Source organism: Emys orbicularis, chromosome 8 (genome assembly GCF_028017835.1).
Source record: "Emys orbicularis isolate rEmyOrb1 chromosome 8, rEmyOrb1.hap1, whole genome shotgun sequence".
Lineage (NCBI taxonomy): Eukaryota > Metazoa > Chordata > Testudines > Emydidae > Emys > Emys orbicularis.
Window position 1 is genome coordinate 18,171,521 of NC_088690.1, and position 19,580 is coordinate 18,191,100.

At 46.8% G+C, this 19,580-nt stretch overlaps 1 protein-coding gene across 2 annotated transcripts in view; it reads left to right on the forward strand.

Annotated features, from left to right (window-relative positions):
* The first annotated feature begins 1,257 nt into the window (after positions 1 to 1,257).
* The window catches only part of PGM1 (phosphoglucomutase 1), a 33,808-nt gene continuing 15,485 nt past the window's right edge, over positions 1,258 to 19,580 (forward strand). The window contains exons 1-3 of one of the 2 annotated variants that reach the window (XM_065408984.1): positions 1,258 to 1,509; positions 17,864 to 18,026; positions 18,243 to 18,389. In XM_065408984.1, the coding sequence (XP_065265056.1) occupies positions 1,264 to 1,509; positions 17,864 to 18,026; positions 18,243 to 18,389 (556 nt within the window). In that variant the 5' untranslated portion in view covers positions 1,258 to 1,263. Of the gene's footprint in view, positions 1,510 to 13,927; positions 14,186 to 17,863; positions 18,027 to 18,242; positions 18,390 to 19,580 lie in introns of those variants that run through there. The other variant, XM_065408983.1, reaches the window with a different exon arrangement.

Genomic DNA, 19,580 nt, shown 5'->3' on the forward strand with positions numbered 1-19,580 from the left:
TGTTTCACGGGCCCAGAATCGCCGTTCAACAGTATCCACAAGACCCAGTGACAGCGAGATGTCCTGGGCGCTGGGTCTCATGTTCTCTGAGAGGTCGGAGCTAGTGTCCGACTTCATGCCGTCACGGTGGTGCCGTAGCCTCCTCTCATGATTTATCTGCAGCTGCCTCTGGTACAGGTGGATGAGAAGCTGCGAGGCGTTGAGAACTGCCACAACTGCAGCGATGGTCGCAGCGGGATCCATGCTCGCACTGCTGTGGCGTCCGCGCTGTCAGTAATCAGAAAAGCGCGCGAACTGATTTCCCGCCGGCGCTTTCAGGGAGGGAGGGAGGGAGGGCGGGAGTGACGGACGGATGACGACAGGCGCCCAAAAGCACCCTCGACACATTTTTTTACCCAGAAGGCATTTGGGGCTCGACCCAGAATTCCAATGGGCAGCGGGGACTGCGGGAACTGTGGGATAGCTGCCCACAGTGCACCGCTTCCAATGTCGACGCTTGCCCCGTTAGTGTGGACTCACCAAGTCTCACAAAGTCGAATTACTGTCCTTAGTGTGGACACACACGTTCGACTTTGTAATATCGATTCCACATAGTCGAATTAACTAAAATCGAAGTACTCTCGTAGTGTAGACAAGGCCTGAGATAGACCCCGTGCAGTCGTGTAGACAAGCCCTAAATCAGCACCGCTGCCTCAATGTAGTGGTGTCAATTAAGTGCTTCTGGTGAAGAGGCACTATGTGGACCATCCAGGTAATTACTCCACCTCAATGACAGCATCTCCCCTGGACATAGCACAGTGTAGACACTGCTTTAAGTCGATGTAAGTTACCTCGCCCAGGGGGGTGGTTTGCGTCCTGACCAAAGAGGGCAGTCTCCCGCATAATCCAGGTCAGCAGAAGAGGTTGCATATCAGTTATACAGTTCTGCATTGACTATGGATGATTACTGCCAAAGATCACCCAGGGGAAAGTTTATGGTGGCCTGATCTAATCCCCCTGTGGCTCCTCCAGTGCCAGGGTCGCCCTTCCCCACTCAGAGCAGACACGTGGCCACGGCTATTGGGGTGCTAGGTCCCTGCTGCACTGCCCCCTCCCCCAACCTTCCCGCGTGAAGGCTTCGTCTCCTGCCTGTGTCTTTAAGTGGGCGGAGGAGAGGGCTGGGTGCGGGAGGCTGATGACAGCGGCGAGCCCTGCCCAGCGGCTGCTCCGGGAGGAAGCAGGGAGCGCCGCCGCAGCCGCCAGCCCTGCAGCCCGGTGTGCACCATGGTGAAGATCGTGACGGTCCGGACCCAGGCCTACGCCGACCAGAAGCCCGGCACCAGCGGGCTGCGCAAGCGGGTCCGGGTGTTCCAGGACAACGCGCACTACGCCGAGAACTTCATCCAGAGCATCGTGGCCACGGTGCCCGCGGCCGAGCGGCAGGCGGCCGCGCTGGTGGTGGGCGGCGACGGCCGGTTCTACATGACCGAGGCCATCCAGCTGATCATCCGGATCGCCGCCGCCAACGGGGTAGGGGGCCCGGCCCGCGCCCGACGTGCCCGGGGCAGCGCCCCGTGCAACTCCCCTGCGGTGCCCGCGGCTCCCTGCCTCGCAGCGCCCCCCCTTCTTGCTGCCCTCCCCTTGGACTGTGCATCGTGGGGGGCAACGTGCCCCTGAGTTGTGCCCCCCCCCCAGCTGGCGAGGGCCGCCCCGCCGCGGTCCCCGCGCCTGGCATGCCCTACAGCAGCGGGCGGTGCAGCTTCTAGCCAGAGCCCAGTCACGGTGACAGCGGGTGCTTGATTTCCCTTTTCCCCATCGCACGTTCCCCCCCCCCTTCCCCCTCCGTCCGCCCGGCCCAGCGAGACTGAAAACAGCAATCCGCAGTCGATTGGGGGGCTGGGGGGGCTGCAGGGGGCAAACAGTGGCTGGGGGATGAAGGCCCTAGTTATCTTGAGGGTTGGAATCGCTGTGCCCTTCAGGCACCGTCTGGCAGAGGACAGGGTCTGATGGCGCATTGAGGTGCTGCCTACGTGTGGATAGGTGAGTTACTGAGGTTTGGGTTTTCTGTACGGAGATCCTTGTGGGGGAGGGGTGGCCCTGCTCTTGCATTCACCTTGGGGGAAGGCGTTAGGTCTGATGCTCTTTGACATTTAAGTTAACCTTTCAGGCATTAGAGATACAGTTTCCCTAGCTTGCTTCAGCAGCGCATGCAACCCTTACTGGCCAAAGGTTATTCTTATTGACTTTATAGGGCTTTTGTAACATTGCAAGGCAAGACTGCCTAGCTCCTGGGAATCCATCTGATCTGCATGGCAGAAACTTTTCTTGTTAGACACAATGATTTGTTTACCCAGTTGCAGGCTCACACTATGGCCTGTATGTGCAAAGGCTGCAATGTTCCCACGCCACCTGCATTTAAGGAAACAGCTCTGGTCTTGTTATGCTTCTGGTTCCTCACCCGCACTAGAAAACGGGGCCTCAGGGTATGATTGTGGCAGAAGGTGGGAATTGTCTGTCCCCAGCAATGAAACTGGCTCCTAACTGCTCATGAAACTAAAGTAGTAATTATTATTAGGCTATGAAGAAAGTTCTCTCCAGGCCTGCATTTTACACAAGGGCTAATGGCAGAAGTAGGAAACTGATGACATTTTCTGCACCAATACAATGGAAGTAAATTGACTAATTATACAGCAGGCACTGTTACTAAAACCTTGAAACTGGGAGTATGGATTTTAATTGTTATCTAAGATAACTGGAAATTGTAGTCTATTGATGTGGATATGCACAAAGATTCAGAATTTTAGTTTCATTGCGGAGCTATAGAAGCAATCAGATGTCTGTAACTAAAGATGGATGTATAACTTTGTCAGCAGTGTTCCCTCTAATTTTTCCCACCCACGTGCGGAATGAATTTTGTTACATGCACCATTATGGAGGTGATATGTGACACATGATCTTCATATTGGTGCACATAGCAAAATTTGGGGGGGTGGGGCTGAGGGGTTCAGAGTGTGGAAGGTGGCTCAGGACTGGGGCAGAGGGTTGGGGTGCAGGGGTGTGAGGGCTCCAACTGGGAGTGTGGGATCTGGGGTGGGGCTGGAGCAGAAGGTTGGGGTGGGGAAGTGAAAGGGGCTCCAGCTGGGGGTGCAGGCTCTGGGGTGGGGCTGGGGATGAGGGGTTTGGGGTTCAGGAGCGTGCTCTAGTGGGGAGAGAGGACTCCCCCCCAGCAGCACCTGGGCTGGGATGGAGTTGGTCATTTGAATTCGGAATGTGTGACTGCTTGATCAATGATCAATGTTAATCGTGTCCCTTGGCATCTTTCTTCGCCCGCCAGGCGGGGACGTGATGCTGCTAGGATAACTCAGTAGATGCTAAATCTGTGGAGATGAGCCTTGCCTCAGCCGGCTAGTTACATGAAACCTGACAAATGGATCGTGTCATGCTGTTCTGGGCCTCCTGGCTGTTCAGATGCCTCTCATCTGCATGAGACGCTCTCCTTTGTAGAGTGGTGTGTAGGCTGAGCTGAAGATACTGGCTAGTTGCAGACAGTCACTGCAGCAGCGTAGGAGCATGGATAATAAAATCCACTGAAGCCAGTAACATCTCACAGGATAAAAATGTAATTTACAATTTACAAGAAAAGTCATATAGAACTTTGTCTTTTATATTCTTCTCATAGCAGCTGCTCACTTCGTAATCTTCAATCAGTGCACTAGTTTGTCGTTCCTTAACCAGAATGGCCCCTCCTTGTGTATAGTGATGAAAGGAGTGGATGAAGCAGCTTATTTTAATTTAAAAAAGAAAACAGCCGCGGTGGAGCTGAAATTTTTTAGAAAAGGGGTAGAGTGGGAATGTGAATGTTAATGTGTAGCATGCGTACCTAGCTGCACTGGCAGCAGGGAGCACTTCAGAGCCTCATGAATAAACAAATAATGGAATTAGTTTCAGCAGGATAAAGGACTGGTTTGTTCAAGTTTTTGGAAGCATACCCAGGCGTCTAATGGGATCTGGTGCTTTTCCAGGAGGCTGATCACCACACAATTGGTGATGCTTCCGCCCACTCCAGGGCCCCCAAGAGGTATGGCGAGAGGGATGGAAGCTAGGCCAGCCTGCATCATAAATAGCCCTTTCATTATGTGTGGCTAGCGCTCTTAAACTTCCCAATAACTGCTGCATCTCTGAGTGTACTGTAGTGATAGCGTTTTATCTAGGGAAAGGGACCCTCCTTAGAAAAAGTATTTCTGTAGTTTGTGGTTATAGGGTTTTCCTTGTAATGTGCTTTCTGGGGGATTGGGGAGAACAAGCCGGTGTGTTCTTCTTGCACCCTGGTCTTGCAAACACTTATACGCATGTGTAACTTTGTGCACACGAGTAGTTCCTTATAGTTCACTATGTGTGTAAAGTTATGTGTGTGTAAGTGTTTGCAGGAGCAGGGTCCAGGATTAAAGCAATCATCAGCCTGTGCTTCCCATCCCCAGAAAGCACATTAGAAGGGTAAAACTGTAACCCCGACTACAGAAATATTTCTTTTAAGGAGGATCCCTTTTCCTAGGTAAGCTGTCACTACAGTACACACAGCTGAAGCAGTTATTTGGAACCTTTAGTCAGACACAGTTACATGTCATGAGGGGCCTGTTTGCCAAGGGGTGTTTGCATTGCTCAGTAATTGGTCTGATTAGGTTAAAACTGTTTGTTAGGGCAGAATAGGGCTCTGAGAAAGAGAGACATTCTGGAAAGAAACAGGGAAACACGAAGCAAAGGAGGAAGAAAATAACTGATACAGATTGTGTGGGCTAGGAGGCTAAACAGGGCCGGCTCCAGCACCAGATGAGAAAGCATGTGCCTGGGGCGGCACATTGTAAGGGGCGGCATTCCGGCCAATTTTGGGGCGGCCAGCCCAGCCCTGCAGGGGCACGAACTAGCGATCCCCGCCGCTCACCGTGCCGCCGGGCACCCCGGGATGCGCCATTCCCCACCACCTGCACCGGTCTCCACCTCCCGCGCCGATCTGAGCCCGGCCCGGCCGAGCCGCCTTTAAAGGAGTGGCTGAGCCAGCATCTCCTGCAGCCCCCGGGGGCTCTGCCTGCCCGGCCGGGAGAGACACCCCCAGGCCGGAGGGGGGAGCCCCTTGACCGGCTGCGAGTGGGCTGCAACGCCTGGCTGCCCACGGGTGGAGGGAGCGGGCGGGTGCCGCCCTTCACCCCCCTGCAAGCCACCTTGACCGCCCTCCACGCGCTCCCTGTGGCTGCCGTTTTTTAAAATTTTTTTGTTCGTTTCGGCAGTCTGGCCTCCTTTTTTTTTTTTTTTTTGCCTGGGGCGGCAAAAAAGCTAGAGCCGGCCCTGAGGCTAAAGGCTGATACGTGAAGGAAAAAGGTTTACTTTATACACAGCAAGGAAAGGTATTAACCAACTTAAAAACCAAACAGCTACTGCCAAAGACATCAGCAGGCAGATCATAGCTGAAGATTTCAAGCAGGAATATTATGGTGTTGCAACTCCTTGAAACGTCTACTGAGGCAAGCTCTGTATACTTTCCTTTGTGAAGGAATTTAAAAAGAAAGCCACCAAGGAGAAATTTTTGTCATACTGAAAAGGTGAACTAAATTTCACACTGGCAGACCAGGTCTTCACTACAAACTTAGATTGACAGAAGCCGCCTTACCTCCACCTAATAATGTACTGTGTGCGTCTACACTACCAGGTCCCTTCCGCCGACCTACCTCACCTGTAACGTTGACTTAATTACTTCACCTCCGCGAGAGGCGTAGCGCCTAATTCAATGTTGATGGGTCGACAGAGAGGCAGTGTAGCTGCAGCCCTGTGTATGTCAATTGAATTGAAATGTCCCACAATGCTCTGCAGTGACCACTCTGGAGATCGTTTTCAACTCCGCTGCATAGCAGCCAGGTACACAGGAAACAGCCCCTCCCCTGTTAAACCCCCAGGAACTTTTGAGTTCCCATTTCCTGTTTGATCAGGGTGGAGAGCTCGCCAGCCCAGCTGATCATGGCAACTCTACACTCCAAACGGACCTGGAGATAGTGGATCTTATTCACCTGTGGGGAGAAGAGTCTGGGCAGGCACAGCTCCGATCCAGCTGAAGAAACGTAGCGATGTATGTAAAGATTGCATGGGACATGGGGGAGAAGGTCTACAGCAAGGACACGCAGCAGTGCTCCATGAAAATCAAAGAACTTCGGCAGGCATACCAGAAGGCAAGGGAGGCGAACAGTCGTTCTGGTTCTGCACCACAGACATGCAGCTTCTACAATGAGCTGCATGTGATTCTCAGCAGTGACCCCAAATGCAGTGTGGATACCTCCTAAGAGTCTGAGTCCCGGGCCACCTCAGGCAACAACGAGGAAGACATTCTGGATGAGGAAGAGAAGGAGGAGGAGAATGGGAGACAGACGAGAGGTGGATTCATTCTCCCTGAGAGTCAGGAGCTATTTTTAACCCCGGAGCCCAGCCAGTTGGAGGACAGCTCGGTGGCCAAGCATGGTGCCAGGGAAGGCGCCTCTGGTTAGTATACATTTCCAATCAAACTGTAGGGGTTACCTGCACTTATATTTTATGTTTAATCTGAAGAAAACGTGAGGTGCAGGGGGTATCTGCTTCCCGTGGCCGCCACCAGCAATGCAGAGGGTGCCCCCCAGAAAAGACTGTTTATGTGCATAGAGATAGCCCGGGAATCCTCCATGGAGATCTCCAGGAAACTTTCATGGTGGTACTCTACAATCTTTTGCAGCAGGCTTCTGGGGAGGGCTGTCTTATTTCTTCCACCACAGGAGGACGCTTTCGCAGACCGCTCCAATATTAACTCTGCTGGCATCATTGTGATACACAGCATAGCAGCATAAGGACCAGGTCTGTACCCAGATGCTTGCAGCATCTGCTCCCTTGCTGCCTCTGTTACCCTCAGGAGACTAATATCACACAGGGTCCACCTAAGGGAGACAGTGGAAGTTTTCATTACAAGTGCTTTTACCGCACACACTAGAGCCTGTGATCCACCACCCATGGGGTGACTTCTGGATCCCTTAACCATGCTTTCCCTAGCATGCCGGTGATTTGGTTGGCAGGGATTGGCGTTGACCTCAGATTCTGCAAGTCCAAAGTGACTATTACCAGAAGTGATAAGGGAAGGTGTGTGTGTGTGGTGGGGGCTTCCTGTGTTCTCTCATGGCTGCAAATGACCCGCCCCACCCCTGGAGCCAACTCGGACAAAGACTGCAATTTGGGAGACTTAATGCTGGTCCCTGGTCTTAAAGCAATGTCCATGTTGCTAGCAATGTCCATGTTGTCCACCTGCCTACCTGTGCTCCTGACATGGGTTTCCCACAAGTTGTAGCACCAGGCCTGTCGCTCATGCCACTAGCCCATACTCACCATGGCTAAATAGCAAACCGGTTTGTTGAATAGCTAGGGAGTCTCATCATGTTCTGGCTTGCACCTGAGTGTAATAAGGGGAGTGTTTTTTAAATAGCAACATTGCACTAGACTCAGGGTATGCACAGACAGTGGTTGCCTTGTGCTTTGCATGCCTTATAGTGGGAAGCATGGCCTTCAGCACATCCTCCACACTGGGAGAGAGGCTTTTGCAGATTAGAAGGTGGAAAAAGAGAACACATGATGACATGTTCAGCGAGATAATGAATGCCTCTGCGACAGCTGAGACGAGCTAAGAGCCTGGAGGATTTAATTGTCTGAAAAAATGGACATGGAGAGCATCCCAATAGCATGAGCGTGCCATGCAGGATGCATTGCTGTGGATTATGAAGGACCAGTCAGACGTGCTGAGGCATCTGATTGAGCTTCAAGAAAAGCAGCTTGAGGTTAGACTCCCTCTGCATTCCCTGTAGAACTGCCTGCAAGCATCGCCCTGTTCAGAATCCCCCCTCCAAAAACATTCCAGGAGGCAGGAGGTGGATGGAAGGTGCAGTATCCCTTCCACTCAACACCGGGAGAGGGTACTAAGAACAAAAGGAAGACCTTTGATGGGCAAGACTGCTGTGCTTTTACAGACAAACTGACTTGGTTTCTTCCCTCCCAATTTTATCCCACCATTTTCCCAAGGTTAAATTATTTTCCTGTTCTTTCAGTTTCTTTGTTTGTGCAATAAACGTCAACATTTCGAGAATGAAATGCTCTATTTATTCCAGTCATGGGGGCTGGGAGGAAGCGGGGTACAGGGAAACTGATGCAACGGAAGGGATGATATGGGAAGGCACAACACAGATAAGCGGCACACATTACTGTGGCTCATTACTGAAACAGGTTTTCAAAGTCTTCTGGAGACACAGCTCCTTGCTGGGCTCTTCTTATTGCCCTGGTATCTGGCTGCTCAAAATTAGCTGTCAACCTGTCTGCCTCTACCCCTGCGGAAACTTCTCTCCCTTTGCCTCACAGATATTGTGGAGCACACAGCAGGTAGCGATAACAATAGGGATATTGCTTTCACTGAGGTCTAACTTAGTAAGCAAACTGCGCCAACGACTAATTAAACACCCAACGGCACATTCCACCATCATTCTGCACTTGCGCAGCCTATTGTTGAACCGCTCCTTACTGCTGTCCAGGTGGCCGGGTATGGCTTCATGAGGATGGGTCTCCCAGGATCTCTATTGGCATTTCAACATAGTCAGTGGTTATTTTGCCAGCTAGAAAGAAAGTCCCTGATTGCAGCTTTCTGAACAGACCTGCGTTCCTAAAGATGCATGCATCATGCGCCTCTCCTGATCATCCCATGTTGATGTTGGTGAAACGCCTCCTGTGATCCACCAGCGCTTGCAATACCATTGAAAAGTATCCCTTAAGGTTTATGTACTCTTTGGCTAGGTGGTCTGGTGCCAAGATAGGAATATGCTTACCATCTATTGCCCCACTGCAGCTAGGGAACCCCATCGTGGCAAAACCATCCACTATGTCCTGCACGTTGCCCTGAGTCACAACCCTTCTTAGCAGAAGTCGATTAAGGGCCCTGCACACTTGGATCACAACAGCTCCCATAGTGGATTTACTGGGGGCGGAGGGAGGGATAGCTTAGAGGTTTGAGCATTGGCCTGCTAAACCCAGGGTTGTGAGTTCAATCCTTGAGGGGGCCATGTAGGGGTCTGGGGCAAAATCAGTACTTGGTCCTGCTAGTGAAGGCAGGGGGCTGGACTCAATGACCTTTCAGGGTCCCTTCCAGTTCTAGGAGATAGGATAGCTCCATTAAAGAAGAACTTGGAATTGATTCCCTGCTGACTGGCAGTCTGGCATTGTTTGCCACTCGCTTCTCCATTGTCAGAGAAGCTCTCATTTTAGTGTTGCTGTGCTTCAGGGCTGGGGAAAGCTCTGCACAAAGTTCCTGGAAAGTGGCCTTCCACATTCGAAAGTTTTGCAGTCACTGCTCGTTATCCCGTGGCTACATAATGATGCAGTCCCACCAGTCAGTGCTTATTTCCCGGGACCAGAAATCGCGCTCCACCATGTTCAGCTGCTGCGCAACTGCCAGGAGCAACCGGGAATTGTTCTGTATTATGGCTTGCAGCAGGGCTGCTAGAAGGACATCGCAGTGTTCCGTGCGGCAGCTCCTGTCTCGGCTCTGGAAATACTGCAGGATAAGGCGCCAGGTGTTTGTAATGATCACAACAAGAGTGCACGGCTCGGTAGAGTCCATGCTTCTTGGACTATGGCTAAGGCTAAGATTTAGTCAGGGGTATTTTTGGTAAAAGTCATGGACAGGTCACGGGCAATAAATAAAAATTCACGGCCTGTTACCTGTCCATGACTTTTACCAAAAATACCCCTGACTAAATCTCTACTTCTGGGCCCCACTGCTCTGGAGGGCTGCTGCTCCAGGGGGGCCCTGCTCTAGTGCCGGAGGTTGAGTGCCCCCGGCTGCTGCTCCCCAGGGACTGCTCTCCAGACAGCCTCCGGGTGCCCCTAAGGCCGCTGCTCTAGCTGCCCTGTGACCACTGCTGCCTGGGCAGTCCCTATGGCGCCCCCAGGACCTCTGCTCAGGTGCTCTCTGGAGCCAGCTGCACTGGCCACTGCTTGGGCGGTCCCTGGAGCCAGCTGCCCGGGGCCACCCGAGCAGCGGACGGTGCAGCTGGTCCCATGGACCACCCAAGCAGCTGGCCCTGGGTCGCTTCAGCAGCGGCTGGTGGAGCTGGCTGTCGGGCACCTTGGAGTCAGCCATACCAGCTGCTGTGGAAGTCAGAGAGAATCGCAGCCTTAGTTATGAATGCATAGCAGGGTTTATGGGCCTGCTGTATGTGTGCTAACAAATCAGAGAAAAGTGCTAGAAATTAGAGTGGGGAACACACTGAACATTTCATATTCACATGCTGTAGACCCTCCTAGTCATCTTGTGTGTAAACATGGAGCTATATAGACTGTGATTCACTTGGAATTCTTGCAGTTAATCTGGAAAATGATGTCATTCCATCTTGATCTAGAGAGAAAGGCAGGTTCATTCGTTCTTTCTGTGGGCTTCCCCAAAACTGTTTTGATTCCAAAATGTCTCTTTCACTTTAGAACTGATGGTTGTAAGGCTACTTTAGCCAGTAACTTCTGCTCAGGTCTCTCATCTCATAAGATTCTCTGCCAGAAGGTGAATGTCTTTCAAATCAAAAATAGTGCTTATAGTACAGGGTAAGATTCACTGTCACTGGTCATATAGAACTTAAGCAATATGGAAAGGTGACTTTGAGAATCTTAGTACTGAAGGCTAATGGCAGAATTTGGTTCTCTGCATTTTTCAGAATCACACAGGCTTAGTTTGATACAGTTTGTGGTACTGAAAGCCAATATGTAGAAATAGCAGGAAAATGACCTTTTGACTAAGACTCGCAGTCTAAAGTTTAAATTTTCTGAAAACACAATCTTTTTTTATCATTAACCAAAGTCAGCTGTTAGCAGGAAAAAGTGCATAGCCCTGGCCACGTTCTTGCATGTCCAGTTCCTCTTGGTAGCAAACTAGAAAACTGCACCAGTCAATACTCCACAGCTTTTCTATCTTTAAAAACCAGGGGGGAAATCCAGGATTTTGCAAGAGGTGCCCTTCCTCCCCCCACCCCATTCATCCTCAGAACAAGGATGGCATGGGCAGTGGCAGGGCAAGCTTTCCCACCCAATCTCCACTGTGCCAGGGTGGAGACACTGGGTGAAATCCTGAGCCCATTGAAGCCAGTGGCAAAACACCCACTTCATCTCTAGTTCAGCCTCAGACCCTTTTTCTTTCTTCTGGGTCTGTCAAAAGAGGTACTAATTTTAATGGTGATTTTTTTTTTTCATACAGACACTTGCCCATTAAGGGATAAGCTGTGAAACAGCCATCAGGTGAAAAATAAAGGTAAAGGGTCTTGTATTCCATGCCTGTCCCCAACCAGTCACTGTTGATTGGCACTAAGATCAAAGTAAAGTAAAAGGTTGATTCCTGTTATCTGGAAACCTCTAGAGTACCTGGTCTAATTTCAGTGTGAGAACTGCCGGGGCTGCCTGAGATGCCTCTGAAACTTTGTGACAGAAAGTCAAACTAAATGAAGCCACGGAAGATGTATTAGATTTTGGTAGCTGAATTTCACTGCTGCTTAATTATACGTGCAGTGTGTGTGTGTGTGTGTGTGTGTGTGTGTTGTATAAGTATAAATCACTGGGTTCATAGTGGCCTTTCCCCCCTGCCAATGGGTACGTAGTTTCATGTAAATCTCCCCCATGCAATAGAAGGGGAACTTGTTCTAAGAGTTTACTTTTTGCATGTGCTTGAATAATGAGGCATTTCAAGGGGTTGGACATCCTACAGTAAGGGCATGTCTTCACTACCCGCCTGATCGGCGGGTAGCAATCGATCTATTGGGGATCGACTTATCGCGTCTAGTGAAGATGCGATAAAATCGATCCCTGATCGCTCTGCCGTCGACTCCGGAAATCCACCGCGGCAAGAGGCGGCAGCGGAGTCGAGGGCGGCGCAGCAGCGGTCGACTTGCCGCCGTCCTCACAGCCAGGTAAGTCGACCTAAAATACGCAACTTCAGCTACGCTATTCACGTAGCTGAAGTTGCGTATCTTAGGTCGACCCCCCGCTGTAGTGTAGACCTAGCCTAAGTTGAACTTACAGTGCCATCTGGGAGTGAAAAGGGAAACTGCTTGCCTAGTATCAGAGGGGTAGCCGTGTTAGTCTGGATCTGTAAAAAGCAACAGAGAGTCCTGTGGCACCTTTAAGACTAACAGATGTATTGGAGCATGAGCTTTCGTGGGTGAATGCCCACTTCTTCAGATGCATTCACCCACGAAAGCTTATGCTCCAATACATCTGCTTGTCTAGGTGTTTTAATAAATACCAATGGGAATTTCCTATGTAAATCCTCCTGCAGTGAGTGATCAGAAAGCAGACCCGCTGTGTGAACGGAGTACAAGTAGAACCTTGTTAGTCAACCCTGGGAATTGTTTTTCCACTTCTGTACCACAAGAGGGAAACCTATACCTAAGAACTTAACCACAGTGCCTATGCATTTCAGGACACCAAAGTAAAGATGAGTTAGTTAATACTAATACAGAGCTTTAAAGATGTAAAATTATTTTATTTGTCTTCTTAGCCTATTTATTCTCTCCAGTTGCAGAGCTGAAACCTCAAGAAATCATCCCCATAGAACACTTTGCAAATTGTCACAACAATCAAATTGTTTTTAAAATTATGACTTTTTTTTTCTTTTTTTGCTTTAATAGCAGGTAGGCTGGACCGTAATGAAGTGTGGCTTCATAAATTGCTCAATTAATGTTTGTTAAATGTTTAGAGATACTTGGACAAAAGACTCCACAGAAGCACAAAGTATTATTAAAAAGCATTGTTGGTTATTTTTAACCAACATGTTAACTTCCCAGAATTTAGAAGGACGGTCCTGCATGCATTTTAAGAAAGTTGGCATCTCGCCAGCCCAGATGACATTTTCTTGGGATTTCAAATAATTTGGCTGCCATACTCTTCTGCCAGAGTTAATCATGTTTCAATATTCACAGCTTTTTACAAATGTAGTTTTTCTAAAATAATTTTGCATTTTGTAACTGCTTACCTGGGGTAAACTCTGTTCCTAGTTGGACTTGGTCAATCTGGAGTAACTCCATAGAAACCATTGCAGTTATTCTGGATTTTTCCCAAGTGGACTTTGGCCCATTGTGCCCAGCAGGTAACTCCAGTGTTTATTAGAGGAAAACCATTCAATTAAGCACTATAGAATACTGGCAATGGAGAAGTTATTGGCTGTCAATGACAGTAATATAAGGAAACTGTAGGTAACTGAGATCTTCTGATTGCCATTTTAAGAGTGACCTTTAAGTTGCTGGTCTCCACAAAATAACTTTAGCTGTGTACAGCCGTGCTTCCTGAACACTTACCTTCTCAGTATTCACTTCCCAATGAGGGCTCTCTGACAGTGGGAGTCACAACTGGCAGATCTGGCAGAACTTTATGAATCTGCTTGTCTGTCTAAAACGATTCCAGCTCTGCATTGGTTTAGAAAGCAGAGCCTGGCTACAAATCAATGCTTTTGACTGAAGGGCTGACCTACTAAACAGCCTATCTTGCTATCCCCATCCTAACAGATAATTGGACAGAATTAACACTGCTGTGGTCTAGTCTGTGATAATACAAGAACTGCACAGAACTACTGCTGTCACAGTCAGAAGACTGTAGAGAAGACAAATCTCCTTTTTCTTTCCGTTTTCATGAGGGATTGCAGTGTGGAATTATATGTATTCTCTCTGACAGTGATCTTGCAGAACAAGTGCAAGAAAACTTCTTCAGTTACCGAAACCACATTCAGCACAAGGTTCAAGGAGCTATTTTTGGGCACTTGACTGCTTCACAGAACTTCTAACTAGTAGATGTGCCATTACTGGTGTCAAGATTGAGTTTTCTTTTATTTTCACCATAATTTATTTTAAATGTATTTATATGAAAAAGGAACATGGAAGACCGTCCTCTGCTTATATTGACTTTGCCAACAGCAGCTTACTATGACCAGAAACCGGGAACCAGTGGATTACGGAAGAAAATCTATTATTTTGAGACCAAGACAAACTACCTGCAGAATTTTGTCCAGAGTATATTTTTTTCCATAGATCTAAGAGATCGACAAGGATCTACTGTGGTAGTTGGAGGAGATGGGAGATATTTTAATAAATTTGCAATAGAATTGATAGTTCAAATGGCAGCTGCCAATGGGGTTGGTATATGATAAATATGACTAAATTCCTAGTACTGTAGTTGATCTAAGCAGAAGTATAAAGTCATAGTAATTAAGAGGTGTTCTAAGTTTTAATTAACTAATTTCCCATTGCCTTTTAAATGACTGCTATTGGTTAACTGAGAATTATGGATCATTGTGAAGTGTTTTAATGGAAAATTACCTTTAGTGATATTGAAATTACCCAATTAAATTTTTTAAAAGCAATGTTGCCATTTAGCTTTGAAGAGAAGTGAAAATACATTTGAAATAGGGTAGAAACATGTAGAAATACCAGTGTGAACATAAATATTGTTAGTTTCTCACTAATGCTCATTTTGTTGATTTGCAGCAAATTATTGGCATTTGTGCATTTCGTAACTATCTTCATCAGCTCACAATGCCATTGTTAGTAAGTAAGTGATTGGTAGAGAGATGGGCTCTTTGTGCTCAGTGACAATTCTGCTTCGCGCTGCAAAAACAGTTTCATTATGGTCTGAGCTGCTCAACAAATGAAAAGACAAAACACAATGTTTGCAGTTTCTCAATAGATATAAATAGCTATGTCATGAATGTCACCAGAGCATTTGAAAATAAGGAGATCATGTGTTTTAGCAATACAGCTGGACCCCTTTATAGTGAACTCCAGTTGTGGTGACATTCCACCTGTTGGCGTGAGAACAAAAGTCCTAACATCTTTTAGGGCAGTGCAGCTCCCTTCAGTTTTTAATGGATTTCTGGATATGAGGTTTTTCTGTGGAAAAAGGCAAAGATCCCACTGAAGATTTTATTTTTAAGGCAGAGAGAAAATAATACTAGCTGCTTCCACTGCTATTAAAATAGTTCATGGGGAATTTATGTGACCAAACCACTGATCTGATAGCATTATAGTTCATAGCAAACAGGTAGAGAGAGTTCATTTCCTCCCCCCTGCCCCCGATCTCTTGATTGACAAAATAATTGTGGGGGAGGGTAAAAATTAGAAATAGCAGTCCACCTCCTCTGCCATTGTAAATCAGTGTAGCTCCATTGAAGTCAATACATGGTCCAAACAGAAGATCTGTAGGATGCAAATTTACATCAGGTAATGATCAGGCCCACTGTTTGGACCATAAATATTATGTCAACTGCCTTTGATTTCCAGTTTCTTTGTAGTTCATTCACTATTTTAATAAGAAATGCTAAGTTTCAAAAAGCATAAAGCTGGTATCTCAGCTCATCTCCCGTGAAGATGAAGCAATACCCATTTACAGTAGCTGAGGATCTGGCGCTATATTTATTTCCAATAAAATAGCCCACACGTGTCTCTTAAATTTGACTTTATTGTAGTTTTTATATTCTGTCCTTTCTGTCACTGATTAGCAATGCCGCTTGGTTTATTTATCAACTTCATGCTAACCCCAGTGTGTAGAATATAAAGTAGAATTCTGAGAATATTTTCAAGTGTAAAATTATTATAACGCACGCATATCTCATCTTAAAAGTGTAAAAGGCAGTTCCATCAATATGTGATGTAGGTGGATACTGTCACCTCTATGAATGTGTGATCAGAAGGATTTCCAAATAAGACCGCCCACACTTGGTGTCCCAGTAGTCTAATTTATATTGCATACTTTAAATCTGATTTATTTAATTAAAGGAAATGACTAAGCTAGTAGTCCACTAAACCTGGCATATATAAATAAAGACATCTATATTTAGAGGTCGTGATTATGGCATAGTGTAAAGGATTGTTGAGTCTGCATTTAGTGTACTGTATAGTTCAGTCCCCTTCCTGTTGGATAGATGTACTGAAGATGGGGATGGTGGTGCAGACAGCCATCTGCTTGATTGAGAGAAAAAGTCCTTGCTATTTAAGAGCCGTAGAGAGCATCCACCTATATTATCAGTGAAGAGGAGAATAAGAGCTGGATTCTAGCATGTATCTAATTTTTTTTATTATAAAGGACTTGCATCCTATAGGTTTTTCTGTATAACAAGAGGGGTGTATGTGTGTGTGTGTGTGGGGGGGGGGCTGTTGCATGGTATTCCTTTAAAATGTTGTGATCTGGCCTCTCAACAAGTTTAACTGGTGTATTTGAAATTCAGATCTGAGCATTGTGGGAAGGGGATTCCTATGTTATGTACAATATATTTCCCTTGCAACAAGAAACTCGGTAAGTTAAAGCTTTAGCTGCAACTTCCTCCACAAAGAAACAACCTTCACATTGGGGAGTGCACAGAAACTGCTTGGTTATTAAGTGGGGAACGGATGATATTTTGGCATTGGACCAAAATCAGAGGCGAATCTAGATGGTGTACCTTTTTTCCATCCTCTCCCTTCCGATGTGTACATTCCACAAATATAGATTCTCTAGACTTACTTCGGCTCATATACATTTATCAATATGTAGCTTACACTCTCCCTTACACATTGCTTCCGAATTTGGCCTGCTGAGTTTAAGAATCTAAGGGTATGTCTACACTGCAGTAAAACACTCGATGCTGACTCATATCAGCTGACTTGGGCTCATGAGGCTCAGGCTGCAGGCTATAAAATTGCAGTGTAGACATCCGGGCTCAGGCCGGTGCCTGGGCTTTCGGACCCTGCAAGGAGGGGGGGTTCTAGAGTCCATGCTCCAGCCTAAGCCTGGGATGCCTGCACTGCAGTTTTATAGCCCCGCAGCCCAAGCCCAACGAGCCCAAGCCAGCTGATATGGGCCAGCTGCGGGTGTTTATTGCAGAGTACACATACCCCAAAGGCTTGCTAACAGCGGTGCGTATTGCTATTCACACTCCCGTAGTCAGACCTGTGGGGCAGAGTGCTGCACTGTAACTCCCTCATGTGGACGTGGTGGGAGCAAACTAAGGTCTGGTTTTCACTACGGGGATATCGATGCTGCTGCAATCGATGCAGCAGGGATCGATTTAGCGGGTCTAGTGAAGACCTGCTAAATTGACGGCAGAGTGCTCTCCGGTCGACCCCGGTACTCCACCTCTCCGAGAAGAGTAAGGTAAGTCGACCGGAGAGTGTCTCCTGTCAGCGCAGCGCAGTGAAGACACCGAGGTAAGTCGACTTAAGCCACGTCAACTCCAGCTACGTTATTCGCACAGCTGGAGTAGTGTAACTTAAGTCAACTTACCCCCGTAGTGAAGACAAGCCCTAAAAGTAGGCTTGGAAGGATTAAGTTTTTATTGGTAAATGTCAGTAAACGTTGATTTCACTGTACACACACAAACAGATGAAAAAATGTTTCCATCGATAATAGCCGAATTTTACAGATAGGCAAATAAGAAAAACATGGCTTGAGAACTTATTAGAGTTTGACTGAAGGATATCTGCTTTGCATATTTTGACGTTGACAATTTGTGTTTTTAATAGTTATAAAGATTTAACTTTATGAATCTCAACAACTATTGTCTTTAAATAATTGCTTGACTCCCCCCCGCATAATTTCCCTCCACTATGAAAATTTGTCTATAAAAATAGAAAAAATGCTTAAAAATAAACATTGATATCATCTATCAAAATTATATATATATATAAAAATAATTCTGCCAAGTCTAAAATTTACACACAACTGTGTGAGAGTTTTATAAATATTTGCATCTGTTAAGTTGCCATTTCTAACTTTCATGCTCTAGCAGTCTTTAACATTGTGAATTTTTTTGATAGTTTGTTTTAAATCTTTGTTTTAGATTGGCCGTTTAGTGATTGGACAGAATGGAATTCTCTCCACCCCAGCTGTCTCCTGTATTATTAGAAAAATCAAAGCCATTGGTGGCATCATTTTGACAGCCAGTCACAACCCTGGTGGCCCAAATGGAGACTTCGGCATTAAATTCAATATTTCCAATGGAGGTAAAGTTTTCCCTGGTGGCCAACATTTCTTACATCAGTGAATATACCTTCAGTACTGTCAGCAGTATATTTCACTAAACAAAACAAGTGATCTACTTCCCTTGTAAAATAATATTGTTCCCAAGAGAAACATTCTCATCCCTTGTCTTCTGATGTACCTATGGAATGCATACTTGCAGCACACACTAAAAACTTTCCTTCCTTTTTCACTTGTAGGTCCTGCTCCTGAAGGTATTACTGATAAAATTTTCCAAATTAGCAAGACTATTGAAGAGTATGCTATCTGCCCAGATCTGAAGGTGGACCTTGGTACCATTGGAAAGCAGCAATTTGACTTGGAGAACAAGTTTAAACCATTTACAGGCAAGTGACACGTTTATCCTTGTATAAATGTAATTTTTACTTTCATGGGGCAATTACATAGTATGGTAGTGTCTTCATTTAGCAAGGTCATTTAATAGATGTTTAAGGCCAAAAGGGATATGAGCCGCTAGTCTGGCCTCCTACATAACACAGACAACAGAATTTCACTCAGTGATTCCTGCATCGAGCACAACAACTTGTGGATGAACCAGAGCATGGGTTAAATTTTTAGAAGCATCTAAATGTGTTAGGGCCCTAGGTCCCACTTTCAAAAGTGACATAGGTATTTAGGAGGTTACATCCCATTGACTTCCTGTGAAAATTAGGTTCCCAAGGGCCAGATTTTCAGAGGTATTTAGGTGCCAGGTGACATTGTCAGAAACACCTAGGTGCCTAAATACTGTTGAAAATCTGACCTAAGTGCCTATCACTTTGAAAATGTGACTTCTGAAAATTTACCCCCATACTGTTTTTATAAAGGCACCTGATCTTGATTTGAAGACTCCAAGTGATAGAGAATGCACCATATCCAATCGCTGCAATTTAAAATGTCTTATCATAGAATCATAGAAGATTAGGGTTGGAAGAGACCTCAGGAGGTCATCTAGTCTAACCTCCTACTCAAAGCAGGACCAACCCCAACTAAATCATCCCAGCCAGAGCTTTGTCAAGCCAGGCCTTAAAAATCTTTAAGGATGGAGATTCCACCACCTAGATAACCCGTTCCAGTGTAATAATTTTTCCTAACGTCCAACCTAGACCTCCCCCACTGCAACTTGAGACCATTTCTCCTTGTTCTGTCATCTGCCACCACTGAAAACAGCGTAGCTCCATCCTCTTTGGAACCCTCCTTCAGGTAGTTGGAGGCTGCTATCAAATCCCCCTCACTCTTCTCTTCTGCAGACTAGATAAGCCCAGTTCCCTCAGCTTCTCCTCATAAGTCATGTGCCCCAGCCCCCTAATCATTTTCTTTGCCCTCTGCTGGACTCTCTCCAGTTTGCCCACATCCTTTCTGTAGTGGGGGACCCAAAACTGGACGCAATACTCCAGATGTGGCCTTACCAGTGCAGAATAGAGGGAAATAATCACTTCCCTTGATCTGCTGGCAGTGCTCCTACTAATGCAGCCCAATATGCCGTTGGCCTTCTTGGCAACAAGGGCACACTGTTGACTCCTATCCTGCTTCTCATC